The 19,952-nt window shown below is 40.6% G+C and overlaps 1 protein-coding gene across 1 annotated transcript in view; it reads left to right on the top strand.

Moving 5' to 3' along the window:
• tgfbr3 (transforming growth factor, beta receptor III) overlaps window positions 1-17,454 on the top strand; it is a 71,153-nt gene extending 53,699 nt beyond the window's left edge. The window contains exons 11-18 of the mRNA XM_061078411.1: window positions 95-250; window positions 1,674-1,823; window positions 2,287-2,472; window positions 3,963-4,256; window positions 4,893-5,019; window positions 9,095-9,145; window positions 9,420-9,527; window positions 13,161-17,454. Coding sequence (XP_060934394.1) covers window positions 95-250; window positions 1,674-1,823; window positions 2,287-2,472; window positions 3,963-4,256; window positions 4,893-5,019; window positions 9,095-9,145; window positions 9,420-9,527; window positions 13,161-13,279 — 1,191 coding nt within the window. The 3' untranslated portion in view covers window positions 13,280-17,454. The remainder of the gene's footprint in view (window positions 1-94; window positions 251-1,673; window positions 1,824-2,286; window positions 2,473-3,962; window positions 4,257-4,892; window positions 5,020-9,094; window positions 9,146-9,419; window positions 9,528-13,160) is intronic.
• The last annotated feature ends 2,498 nt before the right edge of the window (window positions 17,455-19,952 follow it).

The following is a 19,952-nucleotide window of genomic DNA, read 5'->3' as shown; positions in this document are numbered from 1 at the left end:
AACTGTGTTTTTTACTATTTTTAAAATGAGTTAATAAAGGATTTATTTTTTTGATCTTCATCCAGTATTACCATTTTTTTTTATGTTTCCACAGGCGAACGGATTTTTTCATGTCAACCTCACACTAGTAGACCCGAATTGCAAGGCAACAGTCAATGCCACCCACTACACGCTGGAAACTCCTCTGACAGGCTGTAAGACCACCGTATTTCCCATGCAGGGAAGCCCTACGGCCCTCCACTTCAACTCTGTGAGTAAAATACCTGTTATCGCATTGTAGTTTTAAACAAACCATGCAAATAAACCTGTGATTATTACGTAAAACCAAAATATGTATTTTTAAAGTGTCTCATTAAAAGAGAGAGAGAGACAACTAACGCTGGTTCAACTGCCTCACTGAGCAATGGGGAACAAACACCACATCGAATTACAAGGACTCAGATTGTATTAAAATAACCACACAAATACAAGTGCCTTGTGGGAGTGTTCACGTAAGCAAGCAGGGCTAACTAGCTCCACTTTCCAACAGATAACACCTGTACCTGTAAAAGCTAGTGAGCCTCACATCCTGGCTATGTGAGTTTCTTTAAAAAGTGAGGAAAGCACCATCTTGTATCGATCCTTGTCGGTTGCAAAGGACTACGATGTTCACAACAGACTTTCACAGCGTGTCCTCAAATGTCCTCTAACGTCAGTCAGCTTCACAAAATGGGAAATGGCCACTCGGATATCTCAACCCTGTTTCCACAAATATGTCCATCAGCAGTTTTATCCTCTTTTGTGGATGAGTGGAAAATAAAGCAGAGCTGCTACAGCTCCAGTGTCATGTTTTATACGGCCTTTAAATGAAAAGAAAGAAGTGAGAGGAAAAAGGAAGAGTGAGGGATCAATTTTCTTTTCGACTTTTATTGTCACAGTAACCACTTGATCGTGGGATTCAATATTCAAATGTGACATCCCCGGTTAACTTCATTATTATGGAATGCATTCATACAGCGTGTTTGTCCTAACAAGCAGAGATGAATCACTTCCTACCCGGCCTTGTAAAATCCTTTGTGGGGGGAAATTTGGAGGAACACGTATTCATTCAAAAGCAGACTGAAATGCAGGGCACATGTCCAAGGTCATCCTTTGTGTTTGCACTTGGACGCAGGGATAACCTCTGATCTCTGGTCAAAAGAGATTAATTTTCTTTGTCCAAGTCCCCACACATCACAGATAATCTGCTTTGGCTGCTTTCTCTCCTGTTGTTTTCACTCAGCGGTGGCACCAACAGCAGATCGGCTAACAAAACAACACTGTTAGCGTCATTGAAATGTTCCTCTTACCTCATTAAATCAAAATATTCCCAAAGCTGAGAGTCCTAACCACAGACTCTGACATGCCTCTGCTCTGCTGAGGAATCAAAAGTGTGTTTTGTGTGTTTGACCAGTGCTAGTCCCACTGCTGAAGCCACAGGACATTACCACATGTTAGACCCTACTCATTGGTTACTGAATATTTTGGCAATCCCTCTCGTAGATTCAAATCTCTGCCTGAATTAAGCAATACTATACTTGCAGCAGGATCTGATTTGGAAAAAAAAATCTGGAAAAGATTTTTGTGAGTTATTCTTTCACTCACTCTGCTGTGCCTTGTGTTTTGTGAGTAACCGTCTCCTCTGTGGATCGCAGGTCTTGATAAGTCATGCTGAGAACAAGGATGGGAGTGGTCGGCCGCTGGATTTTGGGGATCTGGAATCCGGAGACGTGCTGTTCCCGAGGGACCCGGTTGAGTTAGAGAGGACGATCAGCGAGCCCACAGAGCACCAGTCTATCATCGATGTAAGTGGACTTATCATTGTGGTTCTCTCTCTGTGCGTGCAGCACTTAATCGCAGGGTTAAAGTTGACTACCGACAACTGATCATCTCAATGTAAATCAGGCTCAGTTGGAGGAGACTGTTTCCCAGAGTCCCTTGGTGCTTGTAAAATAAAGAAACTGGCTCCTGAAATCTCTTTCTCTTTCCATGATGTCTTTTTCGTGAACTTGAGCTGACATTTTCCAATTTGAAGTTTCTCAATATTCATCTCTCTCCTGACTTATTTTCCTTTGTCTCATCCTTTCCTATTCTCCAGCTTATTGACCTTGTTTATACAGTATCTCTTGGGTTCTTTGCGTAATTTCTGGTTCGTCTTGATGTGGCTTTATTGAGACACAGTCATGTAGGCTTAGGGTCCTCTGCGATGGAATCTGATGTCAGAGCCCTGCTGATATTTGTGTTGGCTTTGTTTTGCTCCCCTTCTAGTTCAACTGCACATACAAAAAGAACCAGGGAACCTCTGAAACACTTCCCAGGATTGTACCGGGACCGTCCAGGCAGCCGGTCAACAACGTGACGTTCACTATGGAGGTGTTCAACACGCTGTCGCCTAACAACCCCTCGCGCCAGGCCTTCTTCCCGGTTTCACCGAATCAACAAGTCTTTGTGGAGGTAAGCCTTACATCTCTTATATATTAATCCCTATTTCAGCACCATGTGTTTTCAGCTTAATGCAGTGCTTTCTTATGTAACTGGTGTTTTTGTATCAAAATTGAAAGTTTTCAAAGAGCAGAGGAAACTCAGCTTTGTTTGCTCTGTCTGGGATTTTAGCTCTTCCAGCTTTGATCTCGTAGTGTGGCATCCACAAGGTCAATTTGTATTTTGTCTGGTTGGGGCCACAAAGCTAACACTCACTTTCAGCCCCGAACCATCATTGTATCTTCCTTTTTATTTGTGTTTGTCTGGCTCAAAATCCTTGTTTCGCAACAGTAATTGTGGAGGTCACGTAAGAGATGGCAGAGACTCGAACTCTGATGTCCTTTGAAGAGATGATTTATGATGGTATCAGCAGGAGATGCTTCAATGACAGTGTGGACACCGAGCCAGCAGGTTACAAAGAGATGTCTGTGCACGAGGCTTTGGCATGAGCCTCTCCTCAGAAGTCACACTGTGCTGAGACCTGACCTGAAGCTGTAGCCAAAAGGGGCACAAATGCACTTTGATGCTTATAGAGGGGCTTTTTGTTCGTTCAAAACAAACCTCGCTCCAGTAGTGCACACATGTATTGTTGTAAATATATTTGTCGTCAAAATTTACTTTAATTAAACATTATAAGCCTTAATCTGCATGATTTAAATATTGTTTTTATGTGTCTGCGTCTCACTCCGGCTAAGACCTTTCTAATGAGGATACCATTACTGACATATCCAAGAAAAGGAAAGAGGAGGAATAATAACTCAAGGGCCTGTCTTGTGGTTACGCATGGAAATATATTACTACCAGCCTAACTCAGAATGAAATACTACTTGAAGAAATGTGTTTAGTTCCTGTCTTGTGTCAGTGTTATGGCGGTGGTCGTCGATGTGGTTTCCAGACACTGAATAGTGGCAGCTAGATTTGGACAAATGGCTCAGTGAGCAGCGATGAATACGATGCACATCTTGTCTTTAGTTAAGGTCTGAAATAGACAGATATCATTTAGTGTTTTCATGCCATAGCCAATTTTTTTGTATAAACAAATGCTACATTAAAACTTATTTTGGCCACTTGGGTGCAGTTAGGTGTAGTTCATATAATTATTTATCAGCAAACAGTTGCCTGTGTACTCATTCAGATACTGAACACCATTAGCATTCATAATGAGTTGTATCTGTTCAGTATTAACTATTAAGAATAATATTTCAGCTCCTAAGCTGGAGAATGCTCCTCTGTGTTCAAAAGCTGTTTGCTAAATTGTCTGTCTGTTGTTTTGTTTCCTAACAATTGGATAGTTTTTTTTGAGTGAATATATATGATTCATATTATATTACATTTTAGACCCTAAAACTAAATCAATCATGATTTCAGTCTTAGTTTACATGATGAGACTTGTTATGACAAATGTGAATTCATCCATCTATTTGAATGATAAATATTATTTTTTTCTCCCTTGTGTGCTTCAGATCACATCGACCGCATCGGACTCGCATCAGGGGTTCACCATCATATCATGCTCCATTTCTCCCAACTCCAACCCCAGCGTGCCCTCAGACTACACCCTCATTGAGACCGTCTGCCCCACAGACGAGTCCGTCCATATCTACCCTAAGACGGACTTCCCTATCCCTCACGCTGGTTTGGAAAAGAAAAGTTTCAGCTTCACCTTCAGCTCAAAGTTGAACTTGTCCCAGCTTTTCCTGCACTGTGAGATGTCTCTGTGTGCCAAGAGATCCCAGAGCAGTCAGAGTCTGCCGCGGGTATGCAGCAAAATCTTCTCCGAATTACTTTTGCATGTTTAATGATTTTACTGCACAAGCCATCAGGGTTATTGCAGTCTCTCCAGAGCCATATAGCATTAGCAGAGTTTGTTTGAGCAGAGGTCAGTGTTTTAGTGCTCCACCTTTACTCTGGCTCAGCAGCATCAAGTCCGCACCCAAAGCTAGCAACGAAACATGGATCAATGGACAGTTTGCCAAGTATCCAGCTGCAGAACAAAATAAGCAGTGGTCTTAGCTATCAAATTAATTTTTCTCTTACTGTGTTATGTGTCCAACTCATACAATCTCTTGCAAGTTATTTTTCTTTACTTTTTTTTACCCTTTCCCTTCTTGAAATAGGGACCAGGCAGCAGTGGCCTGAGGCTGAATTGTAAATGTGAAGCTAATTGTTAAGCTCTGATAATGATCAGGGTCAGGCTAAGAAAGTTATTAATTTGTTTAATTTGCAAGTTTTGTCAGTTATAACATAAAGGATTTACTTAAGGTTGGGAAACATTAATGCCTAAATGCTTCTGAAGGTAATAAATGAGTAACGTGTTCTCTTTTGGACTTCCTCACTGTAAATGTAGTAGTTAATAAGTTCTTAGTTCTCTTATTTTCTTCTTGTCCAAACAGTGCCTGCAAACCGGTGAGACCTGTGACTCTCTTAATGTGGACAGCATCCTCAAGATGATGATGAACAGAAAGACGACTACCCAGCAGCTGCTTGTGCTGTATGGCTCTGGTCAGCCAGACTTAACAGGTTAGTGAGAGGAAAAGAAAACACTTTTTACACCCATTCAGACGTCACGCCATGAGCTCAGCTGTGTGTTAAAGGGTCTGGTTTCCATGACTTTGATAGAGCAGTGTTTGATAAGAAACCTGAAGCGAAGGAAGAAGCTGGTCTCAGGGCGATGCAGCCAGAGAAAGCTTGGTCCAGCGCTTGGAGATTACACCAAACCACAAAGCTCTGCACATCACTTTCCCACATCTGGCCATCGTTAAGCGTGTGTGATGTGATTGTGTACGCCAGTGTGCACTTTTGGTGTGTGCGTACATGTGTCAGTTTACATTAAACATCTGTACATCTGTGTGTGTGTGTTAGGGTATGTATACATCCTAGCTTGTTGTTGACGGCAGTAAAGGGGAGTGGGCTAATGCTGAGAACTGTGGCTCTGGACCAGTCCACGCCAAGGGAGAGGTGGAAAATAGTCATACAGCATCCAGCTCCAGTTGTTTTTACTTAGGACCTTCACTGTGGCCTCCACTTTCCACTAGAGAGGGGGGAGAAGGGAGGAGAGAGAGAGAGTGTGTGTGTGTGTGTATGTGTGTGCGTGTGTTTGTGTGTGTGTGTAGGGAAGTAGTGGCCCTCTCATTGGCCTTTTATCTCAGGGGCCATGAGTGCGATCTGTGGGGGAAGGAGCGGCCTGTAGGGAAGGCCTGAGGTCACCACCACCACATTTTACTAATTATGACCTAACTTAATATGGGGTGATATCATGAATGCCCAATATCTAGTGGACTGCCAAAGTGTTTCATTTAAACATCCCCTCTGAGCAATGACACCAACAAAGGGACCTGTGGTTAGCCTCATGAGTCAACTTTATTGACTCATGAGTTTGATATAATTTACGTCATTCTATCCGTGTGAGCTGGAGCCAGAGCAATATCTATCTCTCTCTATATATATATATATATATAGCATGGTCCCTTCTGGCTTATTACAGATTTAATGTATCGGCAGCTTTAGTCAGTTATATGTATTTTCAGGATCTCCACGATTTTAGAAAGAGGTAACAAGGGTATCTTGATTTTTCCACCTGCTTAACTAGAGCGAAAGATGGTATATAAAAACAACTTGGAGACTAAACATCAGCCCAGAAGGAGGTACAGGCTACTGACGTGTTAGACATTTTTTAGTGACATATTGGGTAACCAACCAAATTGTAGGTACGAACCCTGGGATGTGCCCCTTTTAACTATCCCACTCAAAATTAAAACAGTTACTGTACACTTCTTATCATTAAACAACAATAATATTAAAAATAAGAACAATAACAATAATGCAAACACTTGTCATAGTATAATATGCAATCTAAGGTGTTTTACAGTTAATAAATGCTAAAAAAATAAACACATGAAGACGATAAAGGATGTTAAAACAATAAATGCAACATTTTTTAAATTCTATTCTAATTTATTCATCAGGAAAGATAATAGGTAAACTAAATAATAAAGAAAATAAGTGTTTATTATGGGCATATGCTCAGTGCTTCAAATTCAACCGTCTTCAAATGTTTGTATTTCTTGTGTTTTAAATGACATGAGAATATTGTTTTCACTCTCAAATATTGTAACTTGATACAGCCAATCAAATATAGTTTGTGGTAAGGTGAGAAGTCAGTGTTTGACGGGAAAACGCCAACAGAAGTGGGTGTATTTTTAACATTTTAACTGGACTTAGGGTTTTATCATTGGGAGATTTCCTGGTTGTAGTCATGTTTTACCACACAAGTGCCAGTGTTGATGTTGGAGAAGTTACATTTGAGGAGAGAATTGAACTGAGACCGTAACATTTGCAGTAATGAGTGAATGAGTAAGCTAAGCTGTAGCCCAGAGTAGGCAGGCACCAGGATGCAGTGCCACACCACTGCGCCAGTGCAGCGGGTTTGCTTTTCCATGGAGGAGATTAAGTAAACTCAGATGTGTAATAACCACCAATGAAGAAAAAAACTCACATAGGGGCATTGCTGATGGGATGGGAAACAAAACAAGCAGCCTTTTCAGGGTCCCCAGTTCTGCACTGGACCGTATCCCAAAGAGCTGAACTTGATCTTCAAATCAAGAAGGCCACTTGTGGTCAACTTGGTGCATGGAAAAACATAACAGCCGCAAAGCCCTGCCATCAAAAGTATCGTTACACCGATACAAAATGTAAATTTATGTCTGCAGAGAGTGAAGGAGGATTTTTTTTTTTCTGACAAATTTTATATTTGGTTGAAAAATATTGGAAAGGCTCAAAATGCAGAATGTAAAATAAATACTCAACACACAAATTGCTTTTCTTCTAAGCAGCTGAATTCTTGAAGAGAGATCTGTTATAATGCATCATGTTTTTCCATGTGGGTTGCTTATTATTATCATCACAATTATCAAAAACACAATACTGTAAACTGCAAAATACAAAGATGTAAGTAGTTGTACATGAGTTAGAATACAGTACTAGATAGTTATGCATTAATCATAACAAGAAGTGAATAAATAAAAGCAACAAAGCAATGACTTAAATAAAACGATTACAAGAATCATGAAAAACATCATATAATACAAATATGAGAAATGTATATAAAAAAAATAAAAAAATTGTATGTTAAAATGGATGACTACAGTTAGGACAGGTGTTAGCTCATTCTATCTAAAAGGTGCCTAATACCTGAACCCACCTCTGCCCACATAAGTGCGAGTTGATGTTTGTACTGGATTGTTTACTGTAGTGACTAGATGGGAAGGTTGGAATGTTCTTCAGTCAAGCTTAATAAATGAATAACATGACTGTTTCCTCTTGAGTACAGATGTCCATCCAACAGTAATTTCTATGAATTAGGTTATTTGTGATAAAAGTAATGCTCCATGATACACAGGGTTGAAATGCTAAGGCTTTGATGGGGAAGCATGATGATCGACAACGTCTACGTAGTCACGGACGAACATGAAGACTGCACAAGGGTTTTAGATAAAAAGACAAAAATCCTTTAAGTCAAGGAGTCGCTGAATATGGCTTGTACTGGTGTTAAATGTCTCAGGGACCCAAGATGCTTACGTTATACGGATTTGAACTGTCGAGTTCAAATGCAGCTGCTTCTAAATGGAATGAAACCCCCAAGTGTCAATAGTCTTGCAGAAGTGACGTCAGTGGTTTGTGCCCTCTGTGATGAGAGGTCAGAGTTGAACAAAAACAAGTCATTACGCAGGACTGCTCACTCATTCCACCGCAACTCCACATAAACAAATTACATCCATACAGATATCTGCGCTGCTCCAACTCTGGCAACAGCTTCAAGCTGCAAACTCAAGGCATGAGTCTAACTTCTGAAGCTCTGTCTGGTTCTGTTAAAGCAGGGAACATAAGTCAAGACCTGACAGAGGCCCAGCAGCACATTGTTCCCCGCAGACATCAAGGCATTATTTTAAAAAGCACTTTGAGTTTTTTCAGCTTGATAACTACAGACGTTCTCAGCCCAGAGTCGTATACATTTTTGGAGTGTCAAGTTATATGGTTTTGCTTCATAACGCTCCTCCTCTCTCTTCTGCTCATGGGCTGAAAGCATCAGTGGCCACCCTCTATATTCTAAGCACAACAGGTCACACTCTATAACACTGGAGTGGAGGAGTGGAGGTAGAGAGTGTCAGAGAGGACGTCCTCTGGCTGTCGTCCCCTCTGAAATTATAAAGTCCTTTCTGATGACCTGTCAGTGTTCTTTCCAAGAATAGCACCCATTGTGCCAGAGACTTGGACACGTTCCAGACTTGCCTCTTGAGTTCGCCCGTACACAAGCGCCTTTGTATTGTTTTTTTAAGACATCATTACAGTTAGTTTCGCTGAGGGAGGCACTCCAAATGGCTTAAAAAATTGGGTAAGCAGAAGTAGAAGGCATCTGTAAGTTGATCCTTAAAGACGCTGTCGTCTCAGAGAGGAGCTTCTCTCTACAATATCAGCCCACTCCAGCATTTTTTTTGTGTTATTATTTGAGTAATCAATAAATAAAACATGTAAACAGAGACAGAGTAGACATGATGGTCAACATGCATTGACAATATACATTTTTTTCATTTTGCAGTTGACCCTCCATCCAAAGTCCCCCCGAGCCCACGGGAACCTCCTAAGGATCGTAAGTTGTCTTACAAAAGTGTCCTTTTTTCTTTTACACTGTATTTGTATGCGTGTGTATGTATGTGAATGTTATAGATCTCCACAGTGATCAGTATTTGATCAATGAAAAATAAACAATAAAATAATTAATTATATAAATAAACAGTGTAAAGTAAATAAAAGGAAAAATTATCCCAGTATCGCATTTTGTCTCACATGAGAAAATATGTAAATTTTACACAATTTGTCTTATTTGAAAGATTGAAAATATATCTATGCTGTTTTTTTTCTAGACACCATGTATGTGCTGGACACTCCAACAGTCGTGGGAATCGCCTTTGCAGCCTTTGTGATCGGGGCTTTGTTGACCGGAGCCCTGTGGTTTATCTACTCCCACACAGGTAGGTCCTTTACCTGCTGCTCCTGGGGGGCCCCGGCTCACCTTTCCACATTAATGAAAAGATAAAAAATGCAAAGGAATGCTCGAGCGTCTCCGTGCCAAAAATGTGCCGTTGGGATTGCCAAACATCCTGCTGCTGACAGGGGTCAGTTCACAATAACATATTCACTCCTTCACTGTAAATATATCCTGTTGGTCAGCAGCAAGAGCTCTCCTCTTTCCTGCCTTTGAATGTTTCGGGGGCTGCGGGTTGGTCAGCGAATATTCTCAGTACAATGGGCTGGAGACAAGTTGGAAATCCCCTTGTAGGGTGTAGCGGGCGCTCGGAGGAAAAGACACACAATCCATCCATTAGATGCCAAGACTTTCCCCCATCATTCCCAGCCTGCCGACCCCGGCCGACCCCTGAGAGGAAGTGCTCTCCCAGCGGCCCGGCGAGTTCACCGTTACATAGAGCTGCCCTGTTCTCGCTGGCCTGTGTGTTGACTGGTGCTGCGCTTTGCCCCTGACCTGTGGCCCCGTGGCTGATCTGTTCTCCATGAATGTGTCTCATAGACCTGGTTGAGTTTAGAGGTCCAGTATTTCACAAAGTACAACAATGGGAGTGTTTAAGTTTACTCTTTGGAAGGAGGTCACAGTCTGACCAAGCTTGATAGTTTCAGTGGTAAATCATTCTCACCGATAGATGTGAATTTAGCAGCTATACATGAACTTGTAAAAACTGTTACAAATTGACATACTTTTTAAAACTGCTGTCCATGCACAGTCAAATTGAAAAGTGTTGCTGAACATGATTTAATTTAGCAGGAAAGATCAGCTGTCAGATTGCGGTACCCTTATCTTTATATCAATATTGGTTTTGGCTCCTCTTCAGAGAGTCACTTTGTTCAAGTTTTGTGGGCGTACAAGAGCTACCAGCTATGAAAAACGACTCAAACTTCCAAATACATCAGATTTCAAAAGTGAACGTGTACGTAGAACAGGTGTAAAGATAGAATGTATGTAAAAACAATACACATGGCCACGAGTCTTTAATACAGACACATGCTCCTGTGAATGTTATTTTTGTAAGGGTAGGGTAGGGTAACTATGGACGGACTTGTTTAGCTGTCTTGGCTGAAGTGACCTTATATGGCGTCGTTGGTGGTTCCACATAAACCCCAAGAATGTAGATCCCCAAAACAGCCACCAAAAATACCAGAATATTCTAAATCAGTGAACAGGGAGATGGAACATAAAAAAATGATTTGAGTCTATCCCCTCAGGATTTGAGAAAACAGACAAACAGTTTTTTAATGTTACATATAATCACTGGAATTATATTTGGACTTGTTGTCCATCACAGATTAATTCCATATAAGGCAATTAGAAGCATAAACGCTTTACCAGCAACATACAGTATTCTGGCGTCTTGCTCACTATCTTGACTTATACAACAGGTCCTCATTCTGCCAGGCCTTGAGTTAACTCTGCCAAGAGACCAGCTCGGCTGGTGAGATTACTTTTAGAAAGAAGAACAAATCTAACCAGTCATGGAAACAGTCTCAGCTGTAAATCATGATGTTTGACCCCATTTTCATAGCAAATAACTAATTAAAAGCAAACTTAATGGAAAACTTTGCAATGGGATGTACATCGGTGTGGTGACGGAAAAATATTTGTATTGTGTATTTTGATATTTTAGTTTGTTCCATGTCCCATACAGTAACACGGAGGAGGCAGGGTTTGTGACCTTTACTGCAGCCAGCTGCCAGGGGGCGATTGGGATGCTTTTGGCTTCACCTTTAGGTAGTCATCATGTCGTCCATCTTTACACACAGCCGATGATTGGTCCACCACTTTAGTTGCATACATGTCAACAACCACTAGATTGATTAACTTGTAATTCTGCAATAACCCAGAGGATGATCCCCTGACTTTTCCTCCAGTGCCAACATAAGACGATGTTTGTACCTTTTAGTTTTGCGTCTGGAATGGAATTATCTTTACAGGTTAATGTACCCTTGAGGATGAGTTGTTATATCCTGGTTATACAATCATTCATTCATATCAGTGTCATCCAAATCGTTAGCATGTTAACATTTACTTTTACTTTTGTTCTCTCATATATGCTCTGTAACCTCTTTCTGTCTGGTTCTCTCTCACCAGAGAGGCCATCATGCTCATAGGAGCTTAGTGATCCACAGAAAAGCCTCCTATTATTAAATTAAAATAATACTTGGCGTCAGATGAGAATGAAAAGTGTTGTGGTGAGGTGATGGCTGAGATAGACACAAGTGAGAGTCAATAGATGTCCCTCGGTTTTTTGAATGATGAGTTTCAGAAAAGTCACAACCTTTTCATGGACTTTTGTATCATCTTTCACTAGATACTTTGTTTCAGATACAGTAAATTTGACTGTGCTGTTGTGCAAGAGACACTGAGATTCTGCTCATGCATTTTCAACTCCCCATCCAGAGATTAAATTCTCTCTGAGGAATCAACATCTGCCACAACTGGACACAGAGTAATGTTGAGTGTGTCCGTGTGACATACGAAGCTGCCTTTATCTCTTCTATCTAGAAAGATAATATTGGACTTGGGAATTTATATTTCCTCAGACTAACGAGGTGAATCCAAGTCCCTTTGTTTTGTAGAGAGCAGGATCCTGCTGGCAGCTCTGCTCTGGTAAACATTAGCAGAACTGAGGGGCCCCGAAGAGGGAGCGGGACATAGGATCTGTGCCTGTGGACACACATATGCTGCTTATCATATATCTAGGACACAGGAACATACTGTACACACACCAGTTCCAGAACACACTAAAGACTATTGATGGGAAAATATTAATCTATGACACTTTCATTTCTGTATGTGCTCTCAAAAGAAGACACCAGGGAGAGACTGCATTATGTCGTGCCAAAAACTCGGATTAAACACAGAATGGACCTTTTATCAAACTCAATATCAGACTCTTTTTATTGTACACAGATATAAGCACTTTTATTTGCCCCTTGGTTTAAGCGTCGCATCCCAAGAGTCTACGAAATGACATGCTTATTTAGACACGGAAAAATTAACCAGTGAGTGGTTTGAGCTCCAGTCAGAAAGATCTTTGTTGTGTTTGTTCTGCTTTATCTTCTAAAGCCAGGCTAATTGATTCCAGAAAACAAAAGAAATAAACTCCACGAATGAGAAAACCTCCTCGTCTTGTTCTGTCTAACATATCTCCTGTTAAAGAGAATGTGACTGGTTGTTTTGGTCTTTGTGAATTGACATCTTTAGAGCCCCAATATGTGAAAACTCTGTGCGTATGCGTTTTAAGATGGTAAAAGTGAGGACAGATGCAGTGCAGAGTTCTCCTAGTATTTTTCACTGTTGCCATGTGCCTTTACTTGAGTAAGAATGAATTGGGGTTCTTAGTAAAGCATAAAGTATCTCATTTCAACCTCAGTACAAGTTTTACGTGGAGCAATGACAGCCGTAGTAAACAGCAGAAGGCACAAAAACAGTCAATTTGTAACTCCAAGCATATTGATTGGTATCATTCCTGCCTACCTCTGGCATTTTCTCATTTATATACATTTTGTCTCCCCCTCTCTCTCTCCCATTGGTCCAACCCCCCCTCCCCTCCCCTCTCCTGCTCTGTGTCTAGGTGAGACAGCTGGCACACAGCAGGTCCAGAAGTCCCAACCCGCCTCCGAGAACAGCAGCGCGGCTCACAGTATCGGCAGCACGCAGAGCACGCCCTGCTCCAGCAGCAGCACAGCATAGCCCAGGACTCTTCCCCAGCGGGGGGGCACGGCCCTGCTGTGGCTCCTGGAAGGGCCCCGGAGGTCCACAGGGGCCAGTTTGAGGATTTCCTTCCGTGGAAGGAGTTCTTTTTGGAGGAAGTGGTAGGAAGGAAAAAAATATATATACAAAAAACTATTTTAAAAGAAGAAAACACACAATTGCACCTGTAGTTGTTGTGTTCGTCCCCTTGTGCCACCTCAAGTGTGTGCAGTCAAATGGACCTTCCTGGTGTGTAACAGTTCTGAGACTCAGCGGCATCACCTCATTTCTAGCTGGAAAGAAAATCGACAAGAATCAAATGTGCGTGTAAGCCAGACATTTCTTTCTAATCCAAATGCTGCTTTTTTCTGAGCACAACAGAGCCTTTTGCTTTGACCTTAAATGGTTCGATGTGGGCTGTTTGTACCAAGCAGGTGCTCTGCTACAGCAGTGATGTCAGTATTAGTGAGTGAGATGTTGATGGCTGCACTGTAACATGTTACTTTAGGACATGCAGCACCCAATGTGGGAGAGCAGCAAAGCAACCACTATTAACATGTGGACAACAGTGCAGTATTAGCAGGAGTCGTCATCTTGAGCCAAAGAGAGATACTGGCTTTTAAGAGACGCAGGGCAGAGTAGGTATTGAATGTATACACAAGAGTAAAAAGCCAAAAAAATGTGAAAGAAAAATGTGAAAGTCTTGCTGTAAATGCCACATTTCATAATGAACTAATTATACTTATCCCACCCCTCACAATAGATTTATACACACAGGTTTTCTTTCTGTAAAGTAGTTATAGTTGTGCGTTTCATTGGGTGGGGGTCTGAGTCTTAATTTCATACACAAGTTGTTACACAACTTCCCACGGGCATTATGGGCTCCCTATTATTACAGTAGATTTTAATGGAAATGTTTAACATTTTGGGAAATATTTTGTCAAAGTTAGATGAGAAGATGGATGCCTCTTTTGTATCTGTTCGTTAGATGGGGAACTCATTGCAGGAGATGATTAGCCAAATTTAGCCTTAGGATTATAGAGCAAACCAATGAGTTGATGTTCATTTCAATGTTTTAAAGAACGATTCACAGAACAAAACTCCCCTTACGACTACATTTTCATTTTTAATTTCTACCTGTGCAGGGAAAGGTGTTTATTAATTAGCTTTAGATATACTGGCATGTGCATCCTTAGATTCCCTGTGCGTTTTTTATGCTAAAGTGGCACATTCATTCACATGCTCTATCTCATGTGTTGAATCTGCAAACAAAAAGATAAGGAAAAAGCAGTTGTGTGGTGTTCTTAGGGAGAGATTCAAACATTCAATTTTATTGCTAAATGTTAAGCTTGGCTAATCATCTCCCAGCGTCGGCACCATGCCAAACTCTGATGTGAGAGTTGCTTTGATCTTGAAAGCAAATAAGCATATTTCCCAAAACTATTAATTTCATATGTGTATATATTTGTTTGTATATATTGTAAATACCCATGTAGCAGAGTGTGAAAAGGATGTTTTTGTACTTGTGGACTGGACAGTGTAAGGTCCAAGTTTTCACCGTGTCATATTATAAAAGTGACTAAATACCAGTGTTGAATAACAAAAATAGGGGCGGGGATTTTTTTCGGACATCATTTTTAATCATGGCTTAGCTGATCTGATGCCGTTTGGATCCCACTGGCTGTGCCTATACACCAGGGCTGCCACTCAATACTATTTTCATATCGATCAATTGATTTCTTGTTTGGTTTTAAAAAGCTATCAAATTTAGAAGCTATGAAAATGAATATTTGGCATTTCCCTTGATAAAAAAGTGTAATGATGATTACATTTCTACCAATTGATCATTCAGCTCATCGTAGTCTTATCGGACAGAGGCCAAGGGAGAGTATTTTTTATATAAGGCCAGATGTTCAGTGTTTGTTTTTGTAAATCTTGGCACTGACAGTGTTGAATAAGCTCTAGCTTAAGCTCTTTGTTATGAACATAAGTTTGCAGGTGTTCGTCAAACTGCAACACCTCGACTGCCTCACCGTCTCAGAATAGCATGAATGTTTGCTGCAGTGCCTTCCTTCATTAACCTGCATGTAATTGTATCAGACTGTGTGTCTGTGGGACTAACCTGTAACAATTTAACCAACAAGAAAAGCAGAATGTATGTTATCTCAAAGCTTTTGATCTTATTTTTCTTTTCATATGTAAACATGTATAAAGCTTTCTACAGAGGGAACAGAGTATAAAGATATAGATATATATATTTGTGTATAAAATTATATTCTGGAATATATATATATATATATATATGTATATATATATATACCAAGAGAAATTTATCGTTTTCTATGTGTGTTAAGTACTGTGAATTGTGGATTTGCTCATACATAAGTCTTTATGATTTACGTAGATCATTAATAAAAGCCCTGTGCCAAGTTTATGACACTTTGACCAATGGAAACATTTTATTTGAAATTATAAAAAATATGGTTCACTGTCAAATTGAAAAGTCTAAACCTCATCAGAATATGTAATCTTTTAAACTTAGCCGTTGAAACTTTATTCAACAATGTGTCATAACACAAGCAATGGGTTTATGATGAATACTACATATAAATATGTAATTTCTTCTGTACATGGAAAAAACATTTCCTATGTTTTGTTCAAACATTGTGATAGTTTATGGTCTTATTTCCGTACATGCCAATAATGTTTCATGACTGAAGCTGTTGCGTATTGATTGCTATTTTGTATAAATCATGTTTTTACTCAAATATTTTGTCATGAAGTAAATAAATTGGATGTTGAATTTATCCATTTGGATAACAGCATCTAAGATATCAGTTTCATATGTTTGGAGATAAGCTGTAATAGTGACTTTTCTTATCATAACATTTAGTGAGGTTCCCACTATAAAACCCACATCCCCAAATCGATCCCTTCTTTTCTTCCTCCCATTGTCATACTCAGTAACATATACTGTATCCCCATTGACATAATGAAAAATAATTCAATCAAAGCTGGACCACTAATGGCAGCAGGGAAATCACATTTGAAATAAGAGCGTAGGATTGGGTAATAAATGTGTCTGTTCTCTGTTTGACTGGAGAAAATCCAACCTTTTCTTATTTGGTTTCTGGAAACTCAGCTGTTTTCACTAACACTTGAGAAATAACTTTGATTAAGTTCTATTAGAACCACTTGGTTTCAGGTCAACATTAGACCTTGTTTGTTTTGTCGGGCCTCGGGCCAGGAGGGCCTCGGTCAGCTCAGTCATAAAGTGACTACACAGCAATGACATGTTGCAGCATTATTGTGAGCAGCATTGTATCCCACTGTAAACGAGCCTACTCCACGTCGTACAGAGGGGAAATATAATCAGCGGTCATTGTGGGCTTAGGACTTTCTGACATTCCTGTAGTTTTTTTTGCGGTTTCTCTTATCGACTGTGGCGAATCCATCCCCACCGTTTGTTATTAGCTCCCCACCCGCCACCCCGTGTGTCACGCCGTTCAGCTGTGAGCCTCCAAGTTGTGCTCTGGATGCAATTATCCCATTTGAGATAATTTCTCGATATTCCTTCACTCAAACTAATGATACGACGTCAACATTCCTCCTCCTTCTCTATTACCCCAGTGAATGCTGGAAAAACCACTTCCCCCCCTCATAATAGAGAATGAGGATTAGTTACATGCTGTCAATATGAAACAATGATGCTGTATCACACCAGAGTGCCACTCCTGGTCGATGCCGATCTGACAACAGCTGTAATCGGAGCACCAATCCATTGATTTAGTCATTGATTGTATTTGTTAAACCATTTTACTACCTCATGTGTTTTTCTATGAATGTGTCATTTGTGTGTTTGTATGCGTGCGAGGGTTTTCTGTGCATGTGTGTGAATTCGAGAGAAGTTGAAACTCTTATAGACTGTACTGCAGTTTGATGATTTTAGGGCCCCTACATTGTTTACTGCAGTCCACATGTAATTTTTCTTCTCAAAGTAAACAATGAAGTGGTCGATGTGTGATCACGATGATGATGGGGGGGCATTGTAAATGTGTAGAACTTTTGTCAGCAGTTACCGTTTCCTTTGGAGTTTGAAAACTTTTTATACGCTGTAAATATGCATGATATTTGTATACCCATTATGTCCAATAAATTGTCATGATATTCCACGAGCCTGTTGGTCTGGAGGTTTCTCTGCTGCTGTGTGAGGCCGCCGTATGGACACCTCCTGTACGGGCTTGCTTGAGAACAATGAGCTGTAATAATGATTTGTTGGGCTTGGCTCCGCTGCGGTGAAGTCATGACTCGTCTCTGGTGAGCTCATAAATGATACAGACCACGTTGGCCCCTGGCTGGAGGTTTTTAATGGGAGACCACGGAGATGAGGGTCCCCACCTCCTCCCCCTCCCCACTGGCTTCTTTGCTTTTGATGCGAGCTCCCTGGAGACGGCGGTGAGCAGCGTGCCTCGGAGTGAGTTGGAAACCTCAGTGATTACAGGAGGCCAAGGGCGAATGGAGAAGCAGCCTCTCGTTATGCCAGCTCGGGTTCAGGGTGACTGGTCCACATGTCCCACATCCCACTGACCCCATCCGTGGCCTTTGTGATGTCACATCTGTATCTTGACTTTTCCCACACTGTCCTCGCTGAGGCGTCCTCAGGTAGCAAGGCTCTCTCCAGCTGTGGTATATTGAATTCTTGAATGCTCATCCACACAGTCAGGCTGTAGATGTAAATATTTTAATTTCCAGCTTCCCCCTCTGGGTACCTGGAACTCCCATTTGTTGTTCTGCTGCTTATCCATTTAGTCACTGATTGCACATGTCCCAAACAATAGTGCACGACAAAGACCAACCCCCAACACTGGCGCTGAGAAGAGCTGGATTAATCTAGACCAGACCTTTTCTTCTAAACATGATTACTTGAATTATAGTAAGTAAGATGCTCAGGAGCTCTGTTGGCTGCAGAGTGGATACGACCAGATTCACCGGCCGTGTGCTCCTCGCCTCACAGCACCTCTTCCTGTCACTAGGTAAATAAATAGGCTAAATGTGGCTGGAAGAAGAACAGCACATAGGCTTCCCATTCTCTCCTGCACACGTAAATGAATTTAAAACAGATCACCCAATACTTTACGTAGCTTCCTTAGGGATTAAAGCACACATACAAAGCAAGAACTCAATACAGAACTAAGAAATACAAACAGAAACCAAGGAAAACAGAGAAAGGAACATAATAGAACGATAGAGTTCATTAAAAACATAATAATCTGTAAATAGAAACACATGTGATATGATACAATAAATCAAATTAGATTGAAAGATATGTGCACATAATAAATATTACTACAATCCCCAAGATGCATTTTGGTAAAAACAAAAAAAAAAATACATCCATTTCTAAGTCTCTTTCCATTATAAGAGTGGCTAACAATGAGCAAAAGCTATATTTGGATGAACTAGAAAACCTTTACCTCTAGTGCATCAATAATAATAATAATAATAATAATAATAGTAAATTAATTCTATAGCACTTCTCTAAACAAGGCTTCAAAGTGCTTTACCCAATGGGAATAAAACGACACAGAATCAAAATATTAAAAACAAACATTTATTCAAACCAGATATAAATCAGGCATTTAAGGCTTTCATATAAGCAATGATTTAAAACCAGGTAAAATGATAACAAGTCTATTCTCCTCAGACAGGAGTTTCAGAGCCTCAGGGCCATGATGGCAAAAACTCAGTCCCCGTTAGGTACCGGCCTTGACTTGGACTTAAATAGCATTAGAGGCTCATTGGAGTTGTAGTTCTGTTTGAGAACACAGAAAATGTGTAAATGTGGCTCTTGCTTATAGTCCAGTGCAGATCTGGTCTCCACAACTGGGAAGAACATCTGGTTCTTCAGCTGCTGGATGAGTCTCATGTTTTTTTAACTGAAAACAAACTTGGAGCTGAAAGAGGCTGAAACGCTCCTCAGAAAAGCTAGTGTGATATTTTCTGCCTCCTCACAGTCATTTGGACCATTGTTTATACAAAACATACAGATTATTTGTGCTTTGATTTTTCTCAGAGACTAATCAATAACACCAGGATTCCCAGCAGTCACACACATGAATCTGATGTTCAGTGATATTATAAGTATTAGCATCATTCATCTCTGCCTCAAATAGGAGTTTCACATAGTTTAACATATTGAGATATAAAGGTTCCTGTCTGGTTCCAGTTAACATACTTTTCCTGTTGTTGAGGGAGTTCTTCTTCATCTGTTCTTAAACTGTAGCCCCGGACTGAGGTATGCTAACTTTAGCCTCACAGCTGGTTCCTATGCTGCACAAAAATATGACTACGCTACGATTCATATTGCAGCCAGAATCCATAAAACCGTCTCATTTTGCTGACTTGCAAACTCTGTTTTGATTGTGGCACATGGGTGCTGCATGTGTGTATTTTTTTTAGAGATTTGAGGCCCTCGTACTTATTGCTGGAAAACACTGGAGTGGTTCCAGTTGGAAGAAAAGGGGGGAAAAAAATCCCCTGAAGCCTGAAGTTACTCTGCCCATAATGAAAAAGTTCAATCATAACCAGATTTCTACCACAAACATCTCCCAATCAATTCATGTTAAAGGATTTTTTTTCCTGTGTACCCTTTTCTTTCCTTCATATCCAGCCC

The sequence above is a fragment of the Limanda limanda genome, chromosome 9, assembly GCF_963576545.1.
Source record: "Limanda limanda chromosome 9, fLimLim1.1, whole genome shotgun sequence".
NCBI classification, from domain to species: Eukaryota; Metazoa; Chordata; class Actinopteri; order Pleuronectiformes; family Pleuronectidae; genus Limanda; species Limanda limanda.
The sequence above is the reverse complement of the archived record's forward strand: the minus strand, read 5'-3'. Positions and strand labels throughout refer to the sequence as shown.